Source organism: Neofelis nebulosa, chromosome 10, assembly GCF_028018385.1.
Source record: "Neofelis nebulosa isolate mNeoNeb1 chromosome 10, mNeoNeb1.pri, whole genome shotgun sequence".
In the NCBI taxonomy this organism is placed as follows: domain Eukaryota; kingdom Metazoa; phylum Chordata; class Mammalia; order Carnivora; family Felidae; genus Neofelis; species Neofelis nebulosa.
In genome coordinates this window covers 63,422,930-63,445,623 of record NC_080791.1, presented here as the reverse complement: position 1 = coordinate 63,445,623, position 22,694 = coordinate 63,422,930, and the positions used below count along the sequence as shown (strand labels likewise).

General features: G+C 46.2%; 1 protein-coding gene across 14 annotated transcripts in view; it reads right to left on the bottom strand.

Moving 5' to 3' along the window:
* The window catches only part of DNHD1 (dynein heavy chain domain 1), an 80,782-nt gene that overhangs the window by 14,636 nt on the left and 43,452 nt on the right, over positions 1-22,694 (bottom strand). For 10 of the 14 annotated variants that reach the window (XR_009249722.1, XR_009249724.1, XR_009249723.1 and 7 more), the window contains 14 exons: positions 19,399-19,526; positions 19,100-19,298; positions 18,603-18,697; positions 17,872-18,079; positions 16,218-16,343; positions 15,815-15,912; positions 12,836-15,713; positions 12,459-12,636; positions 12,088-12,280; positions 11,557-11,845; positions 2,427-4,035; positions 2,032-2,240; positions 1,631-1,835; positions 1,456-1,558 (listed from right to left, as the gene is read on the bottom strand). Coding sequence is in view for 10 of the 14 variants with exons in the window: in XM_058688057.1 (XP_058544040.1) it covers positions 1,456-1,558; positions 1,631-1,835; positions 2,032-2,240; positions 2,427-4,035; positions 11,557-11,845; positions 12,088-12,280; positions 12,459-12,636; positions 12,836-15,713; positions 15,815-15,912; positions 16,218-16,343; positions 17,872-18,079; positions 18,603-18,697; positions 19,100-19,298; positions 19,399-19,526 (6,518 nt within the window). In the remaining 4 variants the exon portion in view is untranslated. Of the gene's footprint in view, positions 1-1,455; positions 1,559-1,630; positions 1,836-2,031; positions 2,241-2,426; positions 4,036-11,556; positions 11,897-12,087; positions 12,281-12,458; positions 12,637-12,835; positions 15,714-15,814; positions 15,913-16,217; positions 16,344-17,871; positions 18,080-18,602; positions 18,698-19,099; positions 19,299-19,398; positions 19,527-22,694 lie in introns of those variants that run through there. The other 4 variants (XR_009249725.1, XM_058688062.1, XM_058688066.1 and 1 more) reach the window with 4 other exon arrangements.

Genomic DNA, 22,694 nt, shown 5'->3' with positions numbered 1-22,694 from the left:
ATGGCAGGACCCAACACAAGACACTGGAATTTGGAAAACACTTGAATGGGCATTCCTGTCCCTCTGTGAACTTTTTTGTTTTGTTTTGTTTTGTTTTCACCTTAATGAGCCCTGAAGTTTTATCTAAGCTAGTGACCCTTGGTGGTGGATGGTAGGAGGGTATCAGTACCGTGAGAACTCCAACATCATTTACAGAGAACATGTTGACAACCATGCATGTAGACACAATGGAAGCCATGCCCCTAGAGTTGCACAGCACTGGGTGATATCCCTGAGGCACCCATCAAAAGAGACAGACTGGCCACTGGGAGCTGTATGGCCCGAAATCCCAGTTGAGGGGAAGTATTTGTCCTTTTGTCCAACCCATTTGAACTAGTGAGTTGACCACTAGTTCACTTCTCTGCAGTTATCCCTGAACCTTCACCAAAGCCTTGTGTAGCAGGAATAAAAAGAAAAGCTATTTTGGAATTCTCTCTTATTAAGAACAAAATGAGATTTAAGTTTGGACGAGAGAAATATCTCTTGTTACATGAGAATTGTATTGGGAGAGTTCTAAAGGAAAAGTGGAGTGGTTGAATAGCATTGTGAATGGGCATGGGGAGAGGGAGGAGAAGAGAAGAGCTGGTTACTGGGAAATGCCCTGTGGAGGGTGACTAAAGAAATTCAGGACATTGAGGTCTAGTGTACCATTCCAGTCTCTGGTCTGGTCTAAAATCTAAATTGACCCACTGCCATCGCCCATCCACATTTCCTCGGTGGACACAAGAGCCTTGTATAGTCAGTGCTTTTGTGGAGGGAAGAGGTACAGAGACAAAGCTATATGGGAGAACAGGATGGCTATAAGAGGTGTGCTAATGAGTCATGATAGAGAATCCAGGAGAAGAAGAGATAAGAGTAGAGGTGATCATGAGAGTATAATCTCTGCCCTGTTTCCGTTGGGAATCCATGGAGATTTTGGGGAGTACACTGAACTTCCCATAGTCAACTTCCTCATACTGAGGAAACCAGAAGACGACACTGGGGTTTCATGTGTTTAGAAGAATCGGCCTGATGTCAGCTGTGCCATGGGCAACCTTGAGCCTAAGCTCTAAAGGAGGTGATAGCAGAGACTAAAGAGATCCCCTGAGGAAAGGAGTACTCTTAAGAGATAAGAACTGAGGTTCAGAGGTGCCTGGCTCAGTAGGTATGAAGAGTCTGGCTCTTGATTTTAGCTCAGGTCATGATCTCACAGGTCATGAGTTCGAGCCCCGCGACTGGGCTCTGCACTGTTGGGATTCTGTCTCCTTTGCCCTCTTCCCCTCCCCTGCTTTCTCTCTATCTCTCTCTCAAAATAAATAAAAATAAACTTAAAAAAAAAAAACCCTTAGGTTTGGTTTGGTTGGTCCCTCCAAAATCCCCCTTTGGTCTCCTGCTTTGACCCTACTGTGCATACCTCACAATCTTCTCCCCCTTTACCTTGCGGGAACTTTTCAGCAGCTGTTCCAAGTTAAAGACAAAGTTGGTGTGGGCATTGTGCTTCTCCATAAGCATTCTCAGATTTTCCAGGGCATTCTGGATCCTGGAGAAACAATATACCAATTAGTGGACCCAAAGAAGCAGGAGGTACAGTGCAGGAAATGGGGCCACTTACCGTTGGGCCTTCTTCTTAATCTGCAGAGTCATCTGTTGCTGCAGCAGCACGAAGGTGTCCAGAAAGTCTAGGAATGTCTTGGGGGTGACTAGTGGCAACTCAGGGCATAGGTGTCCATGGTAGCTGGCAGCCGAAAGGTGGATGAGAGCCATGGCTTTGGCCACACTGGGAATTGACGCCTGGAGGTCTGGGCACTTCAAGGAGTCTGAAATGGGCATGACTTTAGCCTGGGCTTGTGAACTTGTGGGGGAATGGGAAAGAAAAGGGACCCTCTTCTGACTTAGGAAAAGGGGTAGAAAAGGTGAAGGGGGTCACTAGGTTCTAGGGAGAGAGAGAGACTGACCTGAATCCTCATTAAAACTTGGTTGGGATGAGTAGTGAGAACAGTAAAAAGGGCTCACCATCATCAATGGATGGATTCTGAGCACCCTCCAGGTAGTGCCGGACAACATTGATCAGGGAGTCTTGGTCCCAGGGTTCATAGCGGTCAATGCTAGCAATGGCCAGTTGAAGAAGCCTCAGGTAAAGGGTGGAGGGCAGCTGTTTGTGGGCCTGGTCATCTCCAATCAGGATGAACATGTGCAGGTGGTTGCACACTTGCTGGTAGAACCTGTGGGCCAGGAGCTCAGATACTGTCCTCCCCTTTATCCCTGTTTGCCCATCGAGGTCCCAACCCCAAACCTGACCCCTTATCCCTGATCTGAGCTCTCACAGCAGCTCTTAGATTTCTTTTTGGCCTTTTGGCCAGGACACAGCAAGAGCAAAGCAGTTCCTAGTATGGGGTTCTTGGCCTCACCTGTGCAACAGCACTTCCTTCTTGATGTTCTGCTTGACACTAAGGTTCTCCTTGGGGAGATGTTCTTCAATACTTTCCAGATCTGCCTCTGTATACTGGTCAGGGAAACTGCCCGAGGTTGCCAGGGCCAGCAGACGATGAAGGGTAGTAAGATCCACACCCTTGGGCACCAGCAGGGCCACTGGCTGGCCTAACATGCCAGCATGCCAGCTAGCATCCCATAGACACTGGAGAATGGCCTCCTCTGAGCCAGATGGCAGATGGAAGAGGCGGGCCTGATAAATGCTAGCTGCCAGAGTGATGGCAGTACGGCGCCCAGTACCCAAAGCCCCTGAGAGCAGTATGCCGTGCTGCCGAGGCCTGGCCAGCACCCGGACCAGACGGGCCACGTGCATGGCCATGGCGTGGCAAGAGGCAAGGGAGGCGTTCAACTTCAGCTGAGAGGCTGTGGTGGACAGCTGCTCCTCCAGGCTCTCCCACTGCCGTTCCAGGTACAGGCTGGGGCTCTCAGAGTTGGACCCTAGTGTCAGCTCCTGACTGAAGACCAGGTCAGAGGGCTTTTCCCAGGGGCAGAGTAGTAGCACTGGTAGCAACAGAGGAGAGACCAGGTCCATCTGGGCGGTTTTCTGCCACCAACTCTTGTTTCTGTTTAACTGAAGTTTGCAGCTGCAGGTTTTTGTCCCTTCCTCCTGGCTTGTATCCTGACTTATAATTTCTGTGCTTTCCTTCTTTACTGGTGCTGTGGAAGGTGCTAGACCTGAATCATTGGAGGGTGAGCCTGTGGTGACCTGAAGGCCATAAGGGTCGTCCTCCTCCTCTGTCTCACTGCCACTGTTGCTTAAGTCCTCCCACTGGGCCAACTCCCCTTCAGATTCCACTTCGGGCACCCTCTCCTCCTCATTTTCTTCCTCCTCCTCATAGCCCTTGCCCCCATGCTGGGGTGCTGGCTCACAGCAGAAGACACTCTGAGCTACTTCTAGGAGCAGGTTGGCACAGTAGGAGCGTTCTCTAGGGCTATCCAGCCGATCACAAAATGTCCTCTGTGCCTCATGCAACCAAAGACGCACCATGTTACGTGTGGCCATCATGACTGTCAGGCGGGTGCCACGTAAGCCTGACACCCGGTGCAAGTGCTCCTGATGGTTGGGAACATCCAGAAAACCCCGGGAGCCCATCCTGGTTGGCAGCAGCTGCAAGCTGCCCAGTAGTTGGCTCACAGAGTGCAGGGAAAAGCGGTAATGTGGGTGGAGCGGGGAAGGCATAAAGCAGTTTCCCACAGCCTCCCAGGCCTCCACTGAGGCCCGGACCAGGGCTTTCGCTAGAACCCCCTCCCGTTCCACAGAGGGGAAGCGCTCAAGCCAGGCCTGGATGCTAGGTGTATGCCTGCTCAGAAGGATGGCCTGGGTCATGCTACCCAGGGCCAGCACTGTGAAGAGTCTAAAGAGACGTGGGCACAGTGGGAGCTCACAGAAGCCTGGTACTGTGGCAGTGGCAAGGAAGTTGACTAGAGGCTGCAGCATCTGCAATTCCAAGGTGCTGTGGGCATACACCGTGCCATCTATGGCCTGGCGCAAAGTCTCCAACACTGGCTGGCAGGTCTTCTCTGGGTCTGTGGGACATGAAGACTGACAGTGAGGACATGCAGGTGCGCACATGATGGTGTCACCTGTTCTTCCTATTCCTGCTTCCCTGGGTTTACTTCGGGCACACACAGGGTTCTAAAGGAATTTTGTACACCGGATGTGCTGGGACTTTGTCACGTCTGAGTATATTGTTCTGTCTCCCCCACACCCTCCCTAAAAGCGAGTGATTTCTTCTTCCTTCTCCCTGAAAATCCTATTTCTGTGACCAATTATTTGTTAACAACAGGAAGTTTGGAAGCTGGGACGGATGGAAGCCTGATCTGACACAATAGGGGGAAAGTGCAGTCATCACAGTCAAGAGAGAGGAGTTCTCACACACACACTTCTGTGAAGTCAGTGTTAAACTATGACTTATGTAAAATAAAATGTACACATTTTAAATGTGTAGCTCACGAGTTCTAACAAATGTGCACACCTATGTAACCGCTACTCCAATGATATTTGGAACATTTTCATCACCTCAGAAAGTTCCCTCATGACCCTTTGCAGTCAGTACCCTGCCACATTGTCCCAGGAACTTCTATATGATCTGATTTGTATCACTATTGCTTAGCTTTGCTTGTTCTAGAACTTCATGTAAGGGGAATCGTATTGTATGTAGTTTAGCATGTCTGGCTTCTTTCACTCAGCATGATTCTGATATTCATCCATGTTTCACGTGTGTCAGTTTATTCTGTTTTATTGGAGTAGTAGTCCATTATAAAAATACCACAACTTGTAGACCCACTGACACGCTGATGGACATTTAGGTTGTTTCTAGGTTTTGACTGTGCAGAATAATGCTGCCACAGGTGCTGTTGACCACTCACTAATCTTTCTTTTGTGAAGTATCTTTTATCCATTTTTAAAAATGGAGTTTGTTTTCTTATTGAGTTGTAAGAGCTTTTTTATGTATTCTGGGTATAAGTCCTTTGTCAGATATGTGTATTGTATTTTTGTCTATGGCTTACTTTTTCATTTTCTTAACAGTGTCTTTTGAAGGGCATAGGTTTTTAATTTTCACAAAATCCAATATTTGTGTCCTAAGAAATCATTGCTTCTAACCAAGGTCATACAGATTTTTCTCTAACATTTTTTGTAAAGTTTTATAATTTTAGCTTTTACATTTAGGTCTTTAACTGATTTATAATTAATTTTTGTGTATGTCATGGGGTAGGATTCAGGGTTTCTTTTTTTTCACCAAACAGATATGTAGTTGTTCCAACTTACCCATTGAATTATTTTGGCACATTTGTTGAAAACCAATTGACTATATATGATTATATAAGATTCTCTGTTTTCTCCCATTAGTCTGTCTGTACCCATGTCCTTATATGAATACCCCACTCTCTTGATTACTATAGCCCTGTAGTAAGCGTTGAAATAAATAGTGTAAGCCTTTCCACTTTATTCTTTCTTTCCTTCCTTCCTTCCTTCCTTCCTTCCTTCCTTCCTTCCTTCCTTCCTTACATTTATTTATTTTGAGAAACAGAGACAGAGCACAAGTTGGGGAGGGGCAGAGAGAGAAGGAGACACAGAATCCGAAGCAGGCTCCAGGCTCCAAGCTGTCAGTACACAGCCCGATGTGGGGCTCGAACCCACAAACAGTGAGACCATGACTTGAGCTGAAGTTGGATGCTTAACTGACTGAGCCACCCAGGTGCCCCTATTCTTCTTTTTCAAAGTTGTTTTGTCTCTTCTAGGTCTTTTGTGTTTCCATATAAGTCTCAGAATAAGCCTATCAATCCTGTCATTTTATACAAAAAAAAAAAAAAAAAAAAAAAAGCCTGCTCAGATTTAGAATATTTAGATTGGCATTCCACTGAAGCTATAGATCAACTGGGGGAGGAGAATGAGCTCCGTAATGATATTAACTCCTCTGACCCATGAACATGGTATATCTCTTCATTTATTTGTCTCCTTTACCTCAGCAATATTTAGTGATTTTCAGTGTATATATCTAAGTTTATTCCTAAATATTTTAAGCTTTCAGATGATATTTTAAGCTATATTTAAAATTTTTGATTGCCAATTGTTACTAGGATATAGAAATACTTATGATTTCAATAGATTTACTTTGTATCTTATGACCCTGCTAAATTAAATTCACTTATTTATTCTAGCAGTTTTGTAGGGTTGTTTTGTTGTTGGTGGTGATGGTGTAGATTACTTAGGATACTCTGTAGAAAATCATGTTGGGGCACCTGGATGGTTCAGTCAGTTGTGTCCAACTCTTGATTTCAGCTCAGGTCATGATCTCACAGTTCATGAGTTTGAGCCCCACATCGGGCTCTGTCTTGAGATCGCAGAGCCTGCTTGGGATTCTCTCTCTCCCTCTCTCTCTGCCCCTCCCTGGCTTGCTCTCTCTCTCAAAAAATAAACAAACATTTAAAAAATAAAAAAAGAAAGAAAATCATGTTATATGACAGTAGAGAGAGTATTAGTTTGTCTTTTCCAATTTTAAAATCTTTTATTTCTTTTTCTTATTGCACTGCTGTGGTGCACTGATGTGCACCAGAGACCCACTGATGGGCCTCTGGTGCAATATTGAATAGAAGCAGTGAAAGTGGATGTTATTGCCTTGTGACTGATCTTATAAAGTGTTCAATATTTCACCATTAAGTACGTAATTAGCTGTAGGTTTTAATAGATGTCCTTCATCAAACTGTGAAAGTTCCCTTCTATTCCTAGTCTGCTAAGAGCTACCAAGAATAGTGTTGAATTTTATCAAATGCATTCTCTTTATTTACTAAGATGATCTTACATGTTTTCTCATTTATTCTGTTAATGTCATAAATTATACTGATTTTTGAATGCTGACTCAACTTTACATTCTGGGGATATAGTCCATTTGATCACAATGCTCTGCTTAAACTACATCCCACAGATTTTGATGTGTTTTGTTTTATTATTCAGTTCAAAATATTTTCTAATTTCCCTTGTGATTTCTTTGATGCATGAATTATTTAGAAGTGTGTTGTTTAATTGCAAAGAATTTGGGAATTTTCTAGGTGTATTATTGTTATTGAGTTTTATTATTGTAGTCAGAGAAAATATTCTACAAATTTTAATCCTTTGACATTTGTTGAGACTTATTTTATAGCCCAGCATTATCATTTATCTTGGAGAATGCTCCATATACACTTGAAAAGAAAGTGTATTTTGCAGATGGTGGGTATGAGGTTCTGTAAATGTAAATATAGTTGATAGGGCTATTTAGATCTATAACCTTATTTCCTCTCTCCTGTTCTATTAAGTATTGAGAGGAGTATTAAATCTCCTGTAGTGATTTTGGACTTGCTATTTGTCCCTCATTTCTATCCATTCTTTTTCTTTGTATATTTTTGTATTTATTTATTTATTTATTTATTTATTTATTTATTATTTTATTATAATTTTTTAAATTTATTTATTTTTGAGAGAAAAAGACAGAGAACGAGCAGGGTAAGGGTAGAGAGAGAGGGAGATACCTCTATACTATACAATAGTATAATCAGAAGCAGGCTCCAGGCTCTGAGCTGTCAGCACAGAGCCTGACGTGGGGCTTAAACCCACAAACTGTGAGATCATGACCTGAGCCAAAGTTGGACGCTTAACTGCAGAGCCCAATGCGGAGCTTGAACCCACAAGCTGTGAGATCGTGACCTGAGCTCAAGTTGGACACTTAACCGACTGAGCCACCCAGGTGCCCCTCTTTTTCTTTGTATATTTTGAAGCGGTTTCGGGTGCATACACATTTAGGACTTTTATGTCTTTTTTATTAATTAAATATTTTAACACTGAGATATCCAGTTCTCTATCTCTGGTAATACCCTTTGTCTTGAAGGACTTTTTGGAGTGCTTAGGACTTTACATTTAATGTAATTATTCATACAGTTGGTTTAAAGTCCATTATATTGTCATTTATCTTCTAATCATCTCTCTTTTTTTTAATTCCTCTATTGCTCATTTACTGCTTCCTTTTACATACTTAAATATTTTTATATTTAAAATATTATATATTTTAAATTATACTCTTTGCTATTGTTATTGAGTGATTTTTCTAGGGTAACAATATGCCTCCTTAATGTATCAATACTTAGAAGTAATATTGTGCCACTTCACACCTCATGCCTGACCTTCCCCAATTCCTAGTTCACATTTCACGAATGCAAGAACCTTACAATAGTATAATTTTTACTCACTGCTCCCACCCTATCCTTTTGCTACCGTTCCAGGTTATTTTCTACTTCTGCCAAAAATGTTATTACTTTTATTTTTAAACTATCAACTGTCTTTTTACATTTTTTAAAATGTTTATTTATTTTTGAGAGAGACAGAGACAGAGCGCAAGCAGGGGAGGGCTAGAGAGGGAGACACAGAAGCTGAAACAGGCTCCAGGCTCTGAGCTGTCAGCACAGAACAGAGCCGGACACGGGGCTTGAACTCACGGACCGTGAGATCATGACCTGAGCCAAAGTTGGGACACCCAACCGACTGAGCCACTCAGGCGCCCCGACTATCAACTAATTTTAAGGAAACTAAGAGATGAAAAAGAAGGTTACTTATATGCACCCACACATTTACCATTTCTGATGCTCTTCCTTCTTTTCCATAGATCTGAGTTTCCACACAATTCTATTTCCCTTCTGCCTGAAGAACATCTTTTAGCATTTCTTATAGTGCAGTTCTAGTGACAGTAAATCTTCTCAGCTTTCATGCATCTGAAATACTTTTATTTTATCCTCATTTATGAAGAGTATCTATACTGGACAGAGAATTCTAAGGTGACAGGTCCCTCTCCCCTTTTAGTACTTTAAAGATGATATTTCACCATCCTCTGGGTTCTGTTGTTTCTGATGGGAAGTTAACCATCATTCTTAATATCATTCATCTGTACACAATGTGTTTTATCTTTTCTCTGACCACTTTCAAGTGTCTCTTTCTTTGATTTTCAGCTGTTTGACTATGATGTGCCTAGGTGTGGTTTTCTCTTTATTATTTTAATTGGGGATAACTGAGCTTTCCCTTTCTGAAAGTCAGTATTTTCCAAGAAATTTGGGAAAATTTTGTTCATTATTTCCTCATAGGTTTTTTTCTGCCCTAATCTCACTCTCCTTTCCTTTGGGAACCCCAGTTACATGTGTGTTATACTGAAGCTGTATTCATATTCAGTATTTTTCTGTTCTTCAGGATTCACTGACTTTTGCTATTGCCAATCTGCTGTTAAACCATGCGGTGACTTTTTCATTTCAGTTACTGTGTTTTCCAGTTCTTTCCATTTCCATTTAGTTATTTTTGGTAGTTTCTATTTCTTTGCTGAGATTACTTATGCGTTCACTCATTAAGATCATATTTTCCTTTAAGAATCTGAGTACTTTTATAATAGCTGCTATAAAATATTTGCTAAGTTCTACTTCTAGACCATTTCAAGGTCAGTTTTTATTGACTTTTCTCTAGACAATGGGTCACAGTTTTTTGTTTTGTTGTATGTCTATTTTTTTTTATTTTATACTAGATGTTTTGTTGGCTATTACCGTAGGACATCTTTTTTTAAATATCTTTTTAAAGTTTATTTATTTATTTTGAGAGAGAAAGAGAGAGAGAGGCAGAGAGAGAATCCTAGGCAGGTTCTGCACTGACAGTGCAAGAGCCCGAGGTGGGGCTGGAACTCATGAACCATGAGACCAGGACCCAAGCCGAAGTCGGACACCCAACCGACTGAGCCACCCAGGCGCCCCCACCCTAGGACAGCTTTTACAATGCCAGCTGTAATATACTTCACTCCACAACATCGCTTGCAATGTTTTCAGCCTTCCTGCTGAAATCTCTTCTCAGCTGCTATTCAGATCTGAATTTACCCTTTCTATTTACAACTGACAATCTGATTATTTGTGCAAATTTACTGAAAGGGCCAAATAAGATAGTTGCAGAAAATTACTGGTCTTGGTGCTAAACAGACTTAATTTTAATCTTGGTTCTGACATTTTACTGGCTAGAGTATCTTGGGCAAGTTATAAAAATCTTTCAGTTTCTTCATCTTTAAAATGATCATAACAAATTTCCATCTTAATAGGATTTTATGAGCACTAAAGATGATATAAAGTTTGTAACACACAGTCCTCAATAAATTGTACCTATTATTATTAAGTGTGTCTACAACCTGATTCAAGTTTTCTACATTTCATAAAAGACTTCAGTGTCTAACTGGACAATCCAGCTAATACTTTGCCCTATACTTTACTTCTGCCCATTCCCATGGGCATATCTCATGGCCACATTCAAACCTGTCATTATCACTTTAGAAACTTTAAATTTTAGTATCCCAGACTTTTTAAAAAAATTTTTTTTCAACGTTTTTTATTTATTTTTGGGACAGAGAGAGACAGAGCACGAACGGGGGAGGGGCAGAGAGAGAGGGAGACACAGAATCGGAAACAGGCTCCAGGCTCCGAGCCATCAGCCCAGAGCCTGATGCGGGGCTCGAACTCACAGACCGCAAGATCGTGACCTGGCTGAAGTCGGACGCTTAACCGACTGCGCCACCCAGGCGCCCCTAGTATCCCAGACTTTTATCTCAATTTCCCCTTTCCTTTGTAATCTTTGCTTCTATAAACTCTTAGTGAGTACTTACTTCCTCTTGGGTCTATCAGAATGAATAAGACAAATCTCTTCTCATGAAGCTCAGAGTGTAGTGGAAAGGATCAACAAGTAAACACACAATCATAAAACCATGGTTGTCACAGATTTTTGTACAGAGCATGAGATGAATATCTAACCTAGCCTGCAGGCTCAGATTTCCTGGAAAAGATGTTGCCTAAGCTTATGTGTAAAGAATAAGGACTTATCCAGATACATAGAGGAGGGAAGACAGAGAAGACAGCAATCCCAGAGGCTAGAGGAAGCCTGACTTACTGAATGCCTGTACATAGTTGACTCCAGTTAGAGTACAGAGTGTCAGAGAAGAAAGCCTCATCGCAAGGAATCTTTCAAGAGCATTCACCAAAGTTCCAGGTAGTGACTGACTGAACCAGGGAAGATGGAATGGAAATAAGTGGACAGATTTGAGAGATATTTAGAATGCAAAATTGAGAGACATGGTGACTGGACTTCAGTAAGATGGCAGGAGATGTCAACAAGATTTCTGACTTAAGTGACTGGATGGATGGTTGTACTCGTTACTAAAGGACAGGAACAGGTTTTCAGGGTCAGATGATGAGTTCAGTGTTGAGTCTGAAGTGCCAGTGGGACAAGATAGAGATATACAGTAAGTAGCTATGTAAACAGGTCTAGCACTTAGAAGAAAAGCCTGGCCAGGGATAAAGATTTAGCAGTCAAAGCATAGAGATGGCAGATGAGGCCATGAGAGGGGTGTGATTGTTCAGGGAGCACATTTTCAATGAGAAAATATTAAGAATGGGATGCTGAGGTTTGGTCTGTAAGTGTCTGAGAGTCAGTAAATATCGTTAGGGATTTTACAGTCTCAAGAGATCACCATGACTCCTTTCTTCCTCCGCCCAGCTACTTACTAGAAGGGGCCAGGTGCAGATCTTCCAGCAGGAAGAGGAGGGAGCCTTTAGAATCCAGGTGCGGCCCAGGTGATGGGGCAGCTTGTGCTTGGCCCTGGACCCCTTGACTCAGCAGCAGGCGCAGGTGGGTGGGACTAAAGGCAGAGTGGATGGGGCTGTACGTGTAAGGGTGATGTGGCTCCACCAGCATCTCCACAAAGGTTGACTTCCCTGTTGCCGCCTCTCCAGCCAGCAGCACTGGGTGTCCCTCTGACAGCAGCAGGTCCACCACATATAAGAGCCGTTCAGTCTGCAGGACAGGAGCAGGGCTTACTGGGGCAGTGCCAATCTAGGCAGTAATCTAGGTGAAAGCAAAGGTCTAGGGGTATTGTCTTAGAGCTGCACCTGCAGAACACTTCACATATTCTTGTGATTGTGAAAACATATCGAAGAACAGAAGCAGGGGGGAGCCCCAGCTGGCGCCAGAACATAGACTCCCTCAGGATATCTCCTTGAGCCCCAAGCCCAGCTACTGCCCCATTGTCTTCACACCTGGGGAGAAGGGTTGAAGGTGCCCGGAATTCCTCTGATGCGGCTGCCCAGGTAATGGCCAGTGAAGGGGACCAATGTCCCATTTTCAGGGCATACATGTAGATCAAACACCAAGGCTGAAGGCAGTGGCTCCAGGTAGTTGCAGAGGCAACTGATAGATCCCCTCATGAAGGTATCAAAGAGGGGCCAGAGCCTGTTCAGATGGATGTACAGGCAAAAGTGTCAGATAGTTACAACAATTCCATTCTGTTTGTGACACACTCACACATTCCACCCTCCCCGACAGTCATGTCACCTGGGTTTTAACTCCCATGTGCCAGTCCATCTCAGCTCTCTGAATCCCCCACCCCCCGCCCCACCCCTGCAGATACCTGGAGGGAAGGTGGGCTCCAAAGCCCCAAACCAATGCAAAGAGAAAGCTGCTGACAGCCAGCGAATGCTCCTTGCACTTATTAGGTACATCATCACTGGCAACCTGGGATGGGTTCAGAGAGCTGCTTTTTGAGGACTTGAAGCTCTGGGCCACAGGATCACTACAGCTGAGGTCCTCTGCAAAGGTCACCATGGCCAGAATAGGAGCCCAGGTAGGAAAAAGTGGGGGGTGGAGGAAGTGAGTAGAGATTGGCTCTGCTGCCCATTTTTGGTCCCCAGGCCCAAATCAACTAAGGAACCCAGACCCCAGGCACCAGCTGTATGCCAGCTGTCCTCAAGGCCCCTTGTCCCAAGCCATCCCTTCTCTTTCCCTCACCTGAGACATGCGCCTTCTCCCCTTCATCTATGCGCAGGTGGGGGCCAAGCAGACCACGCAAGATACGGGCCAGGCTGGTCACTTCGGCCACACCTGGGCAAACGGCCTGCTGCCCATGAACCTGCAGCAGAGAGCTGGCGCCCTGCCGGGTGAGGAATCGAAACGTTGCTGGCACCAGTGCTTGAGCCAGGCGGTTGAGCTCAGTGACTGTCTGGGGTTGCAGGCGGTACTCGTGGGGCAGGGTTGCCATCAGAACACTAAGCATGCTTTGCCAAGTCTGCTCCCCGCCACACCAGACGAGGGCACACCGGCCTGCCACTTTGGGGGACATACCTGTTGCATCTCCCACCTCCATCAGGAGAAAAGTACCTGGGGGTCGTGCTATCTGCTGCCCGTTGGGGAGGCTGAGCTGGGGGGCATCGCTCAGGAGGCAAGTGATAGAGTCCAGCCAGGCAGCACTGGCGACCCCATCACATATTATCCAGTGCTGGATACCCACCGATTCCTGTGGTGGCCCCTTTGGGCCTGCAGTCTTACATGGATTGGCTGCACGAAACAGCCTGGGGAAGACGCCATGGTGCCAGCAGGGGCCCTCTAGCCATCCCAGGAACTCCTGGGGGCTGAGGACATTGGGATACAGGTGGGTGATCTCCACAGGCTGGCAGCCCTGAGCTGAGGTGTCCTCCCTGGCTGCCAGCCGATTCTGGATCTTAAATAAGCTATGCCAACAAGTGGTCTTGCCACTGCCTGCAGGGCCCAGGAGCAAAACACCCGAAACCCGGCTCAGAGCCTGGCTCAGCTGCTCCAGGGATCCCAAAATATCAGGGCTGGGATGGAGGCCTATCTGCTGTAGTTCCTCCACCAGCAATGGCTTCCTCAGCTTGTGGGTCACAGGCTCTGCCAACACCTGGCGGGCATTAGGGAAGAGCCCACAGAGCAGCTCTTGGAGGTTATGCAGGTGGACACCACTGAGGATGCTGAACAGTGGTGAGCGTAGCAGGGCACGCAATAGGGCAGCCTCCTCATTGACAGCTAGGCTGTGGGGCTGCTGGGACTTGGGCTCCTTGATCACATGTAAGTCTTGTATTGTGTCTTCCAGTACCTGCTTGAGCAATGGCAAGCGGCAGGGCAGGGATGCAGACACCAGCTCACGCTCTAGGGAGAAGAATTTAGACAAGCGGGAAGCCATGCGGGAGGCATCCCGCATCCCTGCACCCAGCAGGGTCAGCTCTGCCACTTGCTGCAAGTCAGGCAGTGTCAGTGCCACAGGCCGTAGCAGCAGGTGCAGGTTGGCAGGCACAGCAGGACTCAGGGAACGCAGCGTCAGGAAACAGCCATAGCAAAGGCGTATGTACACGTGATGTTTCTCAAAGAAGCCACTGCCCAGGGGGTGTGTGGGGTCAACAGCGCTGGTACTTCGGGAGGCCTCCTGGTACAGTGGGGCACAGAGGTGGTGCAGCTGAGTGAGGCGCTGGCCCAGGGCAGAGAGCAAGCCGAGGGGCAGGCGCTGAGCCTCCTCCAACAGCAGCCAGGCACCACCCTGCAAGGCCCCGTTCAGGTAGTTGCTCAGGCTTTGGGCTTCTGTCTGAGGCAGGCAGGGCATTGTCACCAGCTGGCGTCCCAGGGCCTGTGCCATGCTCTTCACCATGTCTGTCTTGCCCACTCCTTCAGGGCCCAGTAGAGCCCCACAGGCCACCTCTTCCAAGGCCAATAACAGCACCAGGGCTGGCCGCTCAGGCAGCAGGCTGGGTAGAGACCCTAGTCTGGGACCCAGGTATTCATAATTGTACAGAAAGGACCGACCCAGCACATCTATCCAGCATGCAGCTGGTGACAGAGAAGTCTCAGTAGATACAATAGTCTTGAGACTCTGCAGGGGTTTCTGGGGGACGATGTGAGGTGAACCCAGGTGGTATTTGAGTTGGCGGGCCCAATGGAAATCTGTCAGATCACTGACCTGGTGCTCCTGCAACAGCTGTGCTATATCCCGGTGAGTCACTGCCATGACCAACAGAGCACTGAGCAGGCTGGTCTGGCGAACAGAAGACAGGGGCTGCCCACCCTGGGAGGCCCTGTGAGCCCGTATAAAATGCACCAGTGCCTCGAGCTTGCGCACATGCGTGGGGACCATGGCCAGGGTCCTCCCCTCTAGCAGAGCCTCCTCCATCTCCGCCCACCATACCACCTCCTCTGCCACCATCACACACTGCCAAGGGAAGGCCTGGACTAAGTCTAGCCAGTGGTGGACACACAGCTGCAAGGGCAGCTGGCCTTGCTGGGGCAGCTGCTTGAAGGCCTCATCTAGGGACGGGCCCAGAGCGAGACGGGAAGCCACACAGCCCTGCAGCATGTGCACAAGTGCCAAACGCAGGCACTTCTCCAGATGGGCCAGCCATTTGGGGAGATCCGGATGCAGAGGAACAGACCTCTGCAGCTTCACCTCCTCCCCACCCGCCCCAAGCACTGCAAATGCCTCCACCTGAGTAGATGGCTTTGGGCTTGAGTCCCGGTCATCTGTGTTTTTCTCAGTCAGGCTGGAATTGAAACTCACAGCATACACATGAGGAAAGCAGCGTCGTACCCAGAGCTGGGCCTCACATGATTCCAGGGGGGCAGCCAGCAGGGCTACCAGCTCACTATTGCTGAGGAAGAAGAGGCGGGGGAAGTCAGCACACACCCCATAAAGCACGGTCTCCAGGGCCATGATGATGCCCTCCAGCTCCACCGAGCCCGCTTGCAGCAGTTGTTGTAGCTGCTGGCCTCGGAAGTGAGGGCTCCGCTTGATGCTGGGCACTACAAGTGACAGAACCAGGGGGTCAGCTACAGAGGTCTGCATCAGGATCCGATACTGATCATCCATGGCCTTGAACCGGGAGTTCTGCAGTGAGGGAGGGGGTAAAAGTGAGGGCAGCTCCCCCTCCCATGATAAGCCCCACTATGCAGTAGCCCTTGTCCACCTGCCTCACCCCTCTTTCCTACCAGGTCGGAACTAGGAAACTCGATCTTCATCTCATACAGAACTTTATTCAGAAAAATCCACTTCTGCTGGAAAGTCACCCACACCTCCAGCAGGGCACCTGTGTGAGCACCAAAGGATCACTGGAGGGAGGCTAGGGTTCCAGCTTCCACAAGGTCCAGCTGACCCTGACCTCTCAGGGTGCCCCACCCCCAAATACTCAGCAGGACCCAGGGACCTTCCTTGGAGAGCAAACTTGTCCTGTAAATAAACTTTCACCTGGTCACCTGAGCCCAAGAAGTAAGAAGAAGGTCCTCGCTCTGTCCTTCTGGTCTTCCCCCACCCAACCCCCACCTCTCACCCCATCCCTCTGGGCATTCCCGCCCTAGATCCCACCCACTCTCCAGGCTAGAGGCCTGTACTCACTCAGGCTATGCATGATGGTCACCCACTCCAAAGCTATTTTGTTTAAGTCTCCTGACTTTTGGATGGCCAGGATCTTGAACAATACCTGAAGACTCTCCTGGATAGAATCCTGCAAGCTGCTGTAATCTGAGGAAGAGTGGGTTCTAGCTGAGCGGAGCTGGCAGGCAGATGGGGCAAGGGCAGGGGTGGTGAATACCCAAATTATACTGAAACTCAGTTCTCAAGCTATTCCCTAGAAGACTCAAACATTTTTTCTTCCACTAGTTGCAAAGTATGCTCTCCTAGAGTCAGAGTGTGTTTAAAGCCTGTCCATGTGAGTTATAATCTTAATTACAGAATTTGATCTCATATTATGTTAACCACTGAAATATGGGTGAGGAAGAGTTGCTGGTTCTATGGAAACTATGGAAAACCTTCAGTAAAGGTGAGCTGATAAAAACATGATATTAAATTAGGTATACTCCAATTTTTTTTTTTTAAGTAGGCTTCATGCCCAGCAGGGAGCCCAGTGTAGGGCTTGAACTCACAACCCTGACATGAAGACCTGAGCTGAGATCCAAAGTCAGTTGCTTAACTGTCTGAGCCACCATGTGCCCCTAGGCCAGTCAATTTTTAAAACTTGGGAAACTATAATAAAATCTAGAAAAATTTTGGACTCCAGCAACTTCACAAGTGTCTTCATGTCACTGCTCAACTTTACAGAAGCTGAAAGTGGAAATGGCGGACAATGCATTAATGCAGGAAAGGCAGTGAGGAACTTCTATCAGTCGACTGCAAATCAAGGTCAAGCCCTTGTCCTCAGGCTAAAAGGTTATGTTTATATGTTTTAAGCTAAAGTAAAAATTTTAAGCCATGTATATCTCATATTTTATGATCTCTCTATTTAGCTAACTTTGAATTTGCCAGTTGAGTTTCAAGTGGATTGGATAAGACAATTTCTCCTCTACTGGCAGTTCCCTAACTATACCATCTTGGGTGCCTGTACATATGCTGTTCTCTCTGCCCAGCATGCCCTTCTCTCCTTGTAAGTTTGGCAAACTTCTGCTCCTTCAGGAGTCAGCAATGAGGCCTTTGCCTGCGGGAAAAGAAGATTCCTCTGACTCTCCCCAGTCCTTTGAAGCTAGTCCTCTTTCTGAGATTCTACTGCCCTCAGTTAAATTCTCCATCATGCACTTATCTCTATTCTATCATCCTCTCTCACTGGACTAGGAGCTCCTAGAGGACAGGACTTGGACTGTAAATCTCAAGGTCTCTTGTGTTTGGCTCCGAGAAGGCAGGTAGGTTTGATGCAGGAATGACAAAAGAGTGAATGAATGGGGCAAGAGATCCGACAACAGGATGCAATCTAGAGGAAAGAGCACTGGAAAATGGAGAGACATGACTGTGAGGGATTTTTTTTAGTCCACCCAGAAAGGGAAGGACCTTTGCTGAAAGGACCAGGCATTGGGTAGGAGGGAGGGAGCAGGGGGCTCCCAAGATTAAGACTATACAGGTGCTACATGGAAGAACTGTCTCAGAACAGACAGATGTCTCAGGTTGCTCAGTAAGGATGGGGCCCTGGCTAGAGAAGCCAGATTGGGCAGGGTTGTGTGGATGTGGTGGACAAATGTGGCCCCTAGCAGAGGGCTATAACTGGACAAGAGCTGGGTCTCACCTGAAAGGATGAAGGTGCCGCTATCCTTGCTCACCACCTCCCACTGGGGGCTATGGAACATTTGCCTCTTGGAGCGCTCCAAGGCTGGGGGCTCATAGGGTACATACAGGATGAAGTTGATCAGTCGCAGCTGGCGTGCCTCCCAGACCCGCTGCAGCCGCCGGAGAGTTTCTTGGGCACGGATTTGTTCGTTTTCACACTGCCAGATCTGGAACAGCTGGGTCTCAGGAACTAGCACTGGGTGATGGCTCAGGGGATAGCCTTGAAAGTGGGACTCCAGGGCTAGGGCTCAGGGGAATGGAAGTCTCAGAAATGTAGAGTGGGACCATTTGGCCTCAGGTAGGCCATCGGCAGCATACTTTGACCTAGGGCTGCTGCCTTGAAGCCTACTCTTTTGCAAGGTTTCAGTTGAGCAGATAGTGCCTTAATCAGTTCATATTGGAACAGGGCAAGTGTTGGAGGACATCTGCCATCCTGTGTGCCCACAAATTTGGGGCTGCCACCCAGTTCCTTCTGGGTATGGGGCATGCTCTCAGGCAGAGTCTGAGACCACCCATCAGATCCCCACACCCCCCAGGCAGGACCAAAAACTCAACCTCCCGCCTTCCCACCCACAAGCCAGTATCTACTGTCCCCTGTCTCAAGGGGCTGCTGGGACTTAACTGTCTCTATTAGAGTTTAGCACATAGGTTCTGGGCTTGGATCAACTCCTTCTCTCTGGAGGGCCCCACCTGATTGATTTGATCTGCAAATTCGAGCAGCGGACAAGTTAGCAGCTGGCCCAGTGTAAGGAGTTCCGTGTTCTGAAGACTGCCCAGCCCTAAGGCTGGAGGTAGAGGGGACAAGTCAGAGCAACACTCAGTACATGGCAGAATCCAGCCCATATCCTAGAGCCCAGATCTGCAACCCTGAGCCCAGCCCAGCCCAGCCCAGCTCCCAGACAGCAGATCTCAAAGCACAACATAGAGCCAAGAACCCAGAACCTAGGGTCCAGAACACAACACAGAGCCCAGAGCTAAGACTGTAGCTTGAGTTTAGCCCAAGTCAGCAGAGGAGACTCACATGGTGTGCATGAGGTTAGAAATGTTTATCCCTGTGGGGCAAAGGCAGGGAGCAACCCAGGGAGGAAAGGTGTTTCCTACAGGAGCAGCAGGGAACTGAGTCCTTACATTGTTCTAATCCCCCTGTACTTCCCTTCCCCTCCCCTCTGACTCTACCCAAAACACACCTCGCAGGAGGACTTGGAAGTTTAAGTTCTGCAGCTGGAAGCTGCCCAGCCTGCTAAGTATTGGCAGGTAGATGCGAAACTCCTCCAGCATGTGCATACAGCGCTGCAGAACCGGGCTGTACAGCCCCAGGGTCGTGCTCAGCCGGGCCGCCTCTGTCAGCCAGCCATCTGTCTTCTCCTGGGCCATAGTCATGCTGAACTGGAGGGAGGAAGGCTCACTGTTAGCTGGATACCCTTTCCCGCCCACCCCTGCAGACTCTCCACTCTGAGGCAGGGGCTCCAAGAAAGGGTGTCAGCACCTTGGCAAAAGCCATGCACTTCCATTCACTGATGTTTTCAGAGATGACTCGGTACAGGTGCCAGATGCGCTGCTGCTGCACGATTGGACGGGTCCCGCAGACTGGCAAGGGCACAGGACTCTCCTCCCCTGAGGGACAGGGCAGGTTAAGGCCTGGGCTGGGTGCAGGGGAGGGGCACGACAGGGAGTTGTCTGTCAAGAGCCCATAATGGCAGGAAGGAAGGTCCTGAAAGTGCCAGGGATGGGGTGTCCAAAATTGTCCAGTGGGGACTATTGTAGACGGGGACCATCTAAGAGATAGTTATTCCAAGGAAAGGCTATCTGGGAAAATGTGATGGCAGCAAAAGGGAAGGGTTCCTCTTCTGTTAGTTTCCATCTCACTCTGCTCCAGACACACCAGGCTCTTTGCTGATGCTTGTATACACCCCAGGTATGCCTTCTCCTGCTGAGAGCCTCTGACGGGTAGCTCATTCTTTCTGGAACACTCTTCCCTTAGAAAACCATATACCTCACTTCTTCACCAAATTCAAGTCCCTCTGCATGAGGCCTGTGTAGCCCAACCCGTTAAAAACTGCTTTCTACCCTCTCTGGCATTCTCAACACCTCTTACCTTCTCTATTCTTTTTTCTATGCCACTTATCACCTTCTAATGCACTCCATAATTTGGTTAGATACATACATATATTTTTAAGTTTATTTATTTATTTTGAGAGAGAGAGCTGTGTGCAAGTAGGGGAGGGGCAAAGAGAGAGGGAGAGAGAATCCCAAGAAGGCTCTGCTGACAGTGCAGAGCCTAACGTGGGACTTGATCCCACAAATTATGAGATCATGAACTGAGCTGAAATCAAGAGTCAGATGCTTAACTGACTAAACCACCCAAGGTGACTCCATAATTTGGTTATATTTTATGTTTATAATTTGTTGTCTTTCTCTCCCTGCTACAATGGTGGGCCCATGAGGGTGGGGGGGGGGGGGATGTTATTTATCTATTGATATACCTCAAGCCTGGTGTACAATATAGGCACTCAAGGAATACCTGTTAGACAAATGAATAAATCCAGTGAGATGCATATGAAAAAAGATCTGGTCTATAGAGAGGACCATAAGGGGTAAATGGTGATGCTTCCTATTTTGTGTACTTCTGGCCATTATTCCCTCCCTTCATCTCATAAGCTGCTGCATAATCCTTGACCAATTATTTATATTTCGTTGTGAGATATGTGTCAAAAGTAATTTGCAGTTAATAATAGTTATGGTACTGAGATTTGTAATTTACTTAAAATATATCTGACTAGACTCAAGGATATTACAGTAAAGTTGTCATTCTCATTCATCTGAGTTCCAGTATACTTTCTTCAGTGAGAGAAAAAGGGATAAAATAATACCCAAATGATGGGAATCATGAATCTTACATGTGTAAGCATCATCCATCATGGAGAGCAGAATAATGAAAGACTGAGAATCACTATCAGGCTATCAAAGCTCTCATCTGGCCAGAAAAAAAAATGATAGTAAATTTAAACCCTTCCAATCTTCCTTTGTCTGAACTCAAAAGATCTGGCTAGAGACTCATATAATCTTTGATAGCAGTTGTGTCAACATCAAATCTTGGACAAGTGAAGAACTTCCTCTGTAAGAAAGAGCAGGCATTGGGGCACCTTGGTGGCTGAGTCGGTTAAGCGTACGACTTCAACTCAGGTCACGATCTCAAGGTCCGTGAGTTCGAGCCCCGCGTCGGGCTCTGGGCTGATGGCTCAGAGCCTGGAGCCTGCTTCAGATTCTGTCTGTCTGTCTCTCTCTCTCTGCCCCTCCCCCGTTCATGCTCTGTCTCTCTCTGTCTCAAAAATAAATAAACGTTAAAAAGATTAAAAAAAAAAAAAAAAAAAAGAGCAGGCATTGTATCCCCAGACACGTGAGAAGATACACTCTTGAGGATTAACAGCAAATATCCTCTGACACACATTTGCTGTGGTATCTACTCAGTAAGTTTCATTGCATTTTAAAACTTTATTTAGAAGTGATTTCAAATTTTTTAAAGTTGCAAGAAAGAGCAGTAAAAGAATATATGTATACCATTTGTTAACATTTTACCCATTTTATCACTTGTGTTTACAGGCTCTGTATGTATATGGGCATATGTATACACCAACACACAATTCTTTACTGAGCTATTTGAGGGTAAGTTACATATATCATGGCCCTATTTACCCCCCAAATACTGTGTATTCCCTAAGAATAGGGATATTCTCTTATATAACTATAATTATCAACTTCATATATTATATTGATACAATTCTTTAACCTATAGTCCATGTTCCAATGTTGTCAATTGACCTAATAAGGTCCTATAGCATTTTCCCCCTCAACTACAGCACCCAGACCAGAATCAAGTACCACATTTACTTGTCATGTCTCTTTAACTTCTTTTAATCTAGAACATTCCCCATAGCTTTAATCTTTTCTAACAGACATTTTTGAAGTATATTGACCCTTTTCTCCCTTTTTTGTTAACAGAAAGTTCCTCATGTTGTGTTTATATGATTCTTTTCATGACTGAAGTTATTCATTCTCAGCTGGACTACTGAATAGGTAATGTTGTGTTCTCTGGGTATCATGTCTGGAGGCACATGATGTCTGTCTCTCATTGGTGATGTTAACTTTGATCACCTGGTCAAAATGTTGCCCAATTTCTCTACTAAATAATTGCTAGTGTTTTTTCTCCCCTCCCTTGCAACTAATAAGTAGTCTCTGTAGGAGAATCTCTAAGACTGTGCAAATATTCTACATCTCATCGAATTTGCCCCACTGATGACTTTACCTGATCCAACATTTACCAGAATGTTTGCAAAATGATGATTTTTCCCTCCAATTTTTCTCCTTCTACATTTATCAGTTGGCTCTAGGCATTCTATTGTAAGTGCAAGTCCTCATTTCTCCCTCACTTATTTATCTACTTATTATCAGTGTGGATTATAAATTCCTATTTTTCCAATAGTTTACTTTGTACTTCAGTGCTAAAATTGCCTCAGATTTGGACAGCTGGCATCCCTTCTGTGTCCTTAAGACCTTAAAAAGATATTCTAGGCTCATCTTGTACCTACCCTGTGACAGCCCTGGAGTCACCCATTTTCTGAGGAGCCCTAGTAGGGAATGATATTAGCAACTAAGACCAGGACACAAAGTTGCTTCTTGCTGTTGGAGTGTCTTTGCTTCTTAGTCTCTTCAGTAGACAGGGCTAGGAAATATATTCAGGTATATATTCACATATGCATATACTTATATACATATACATGTGCA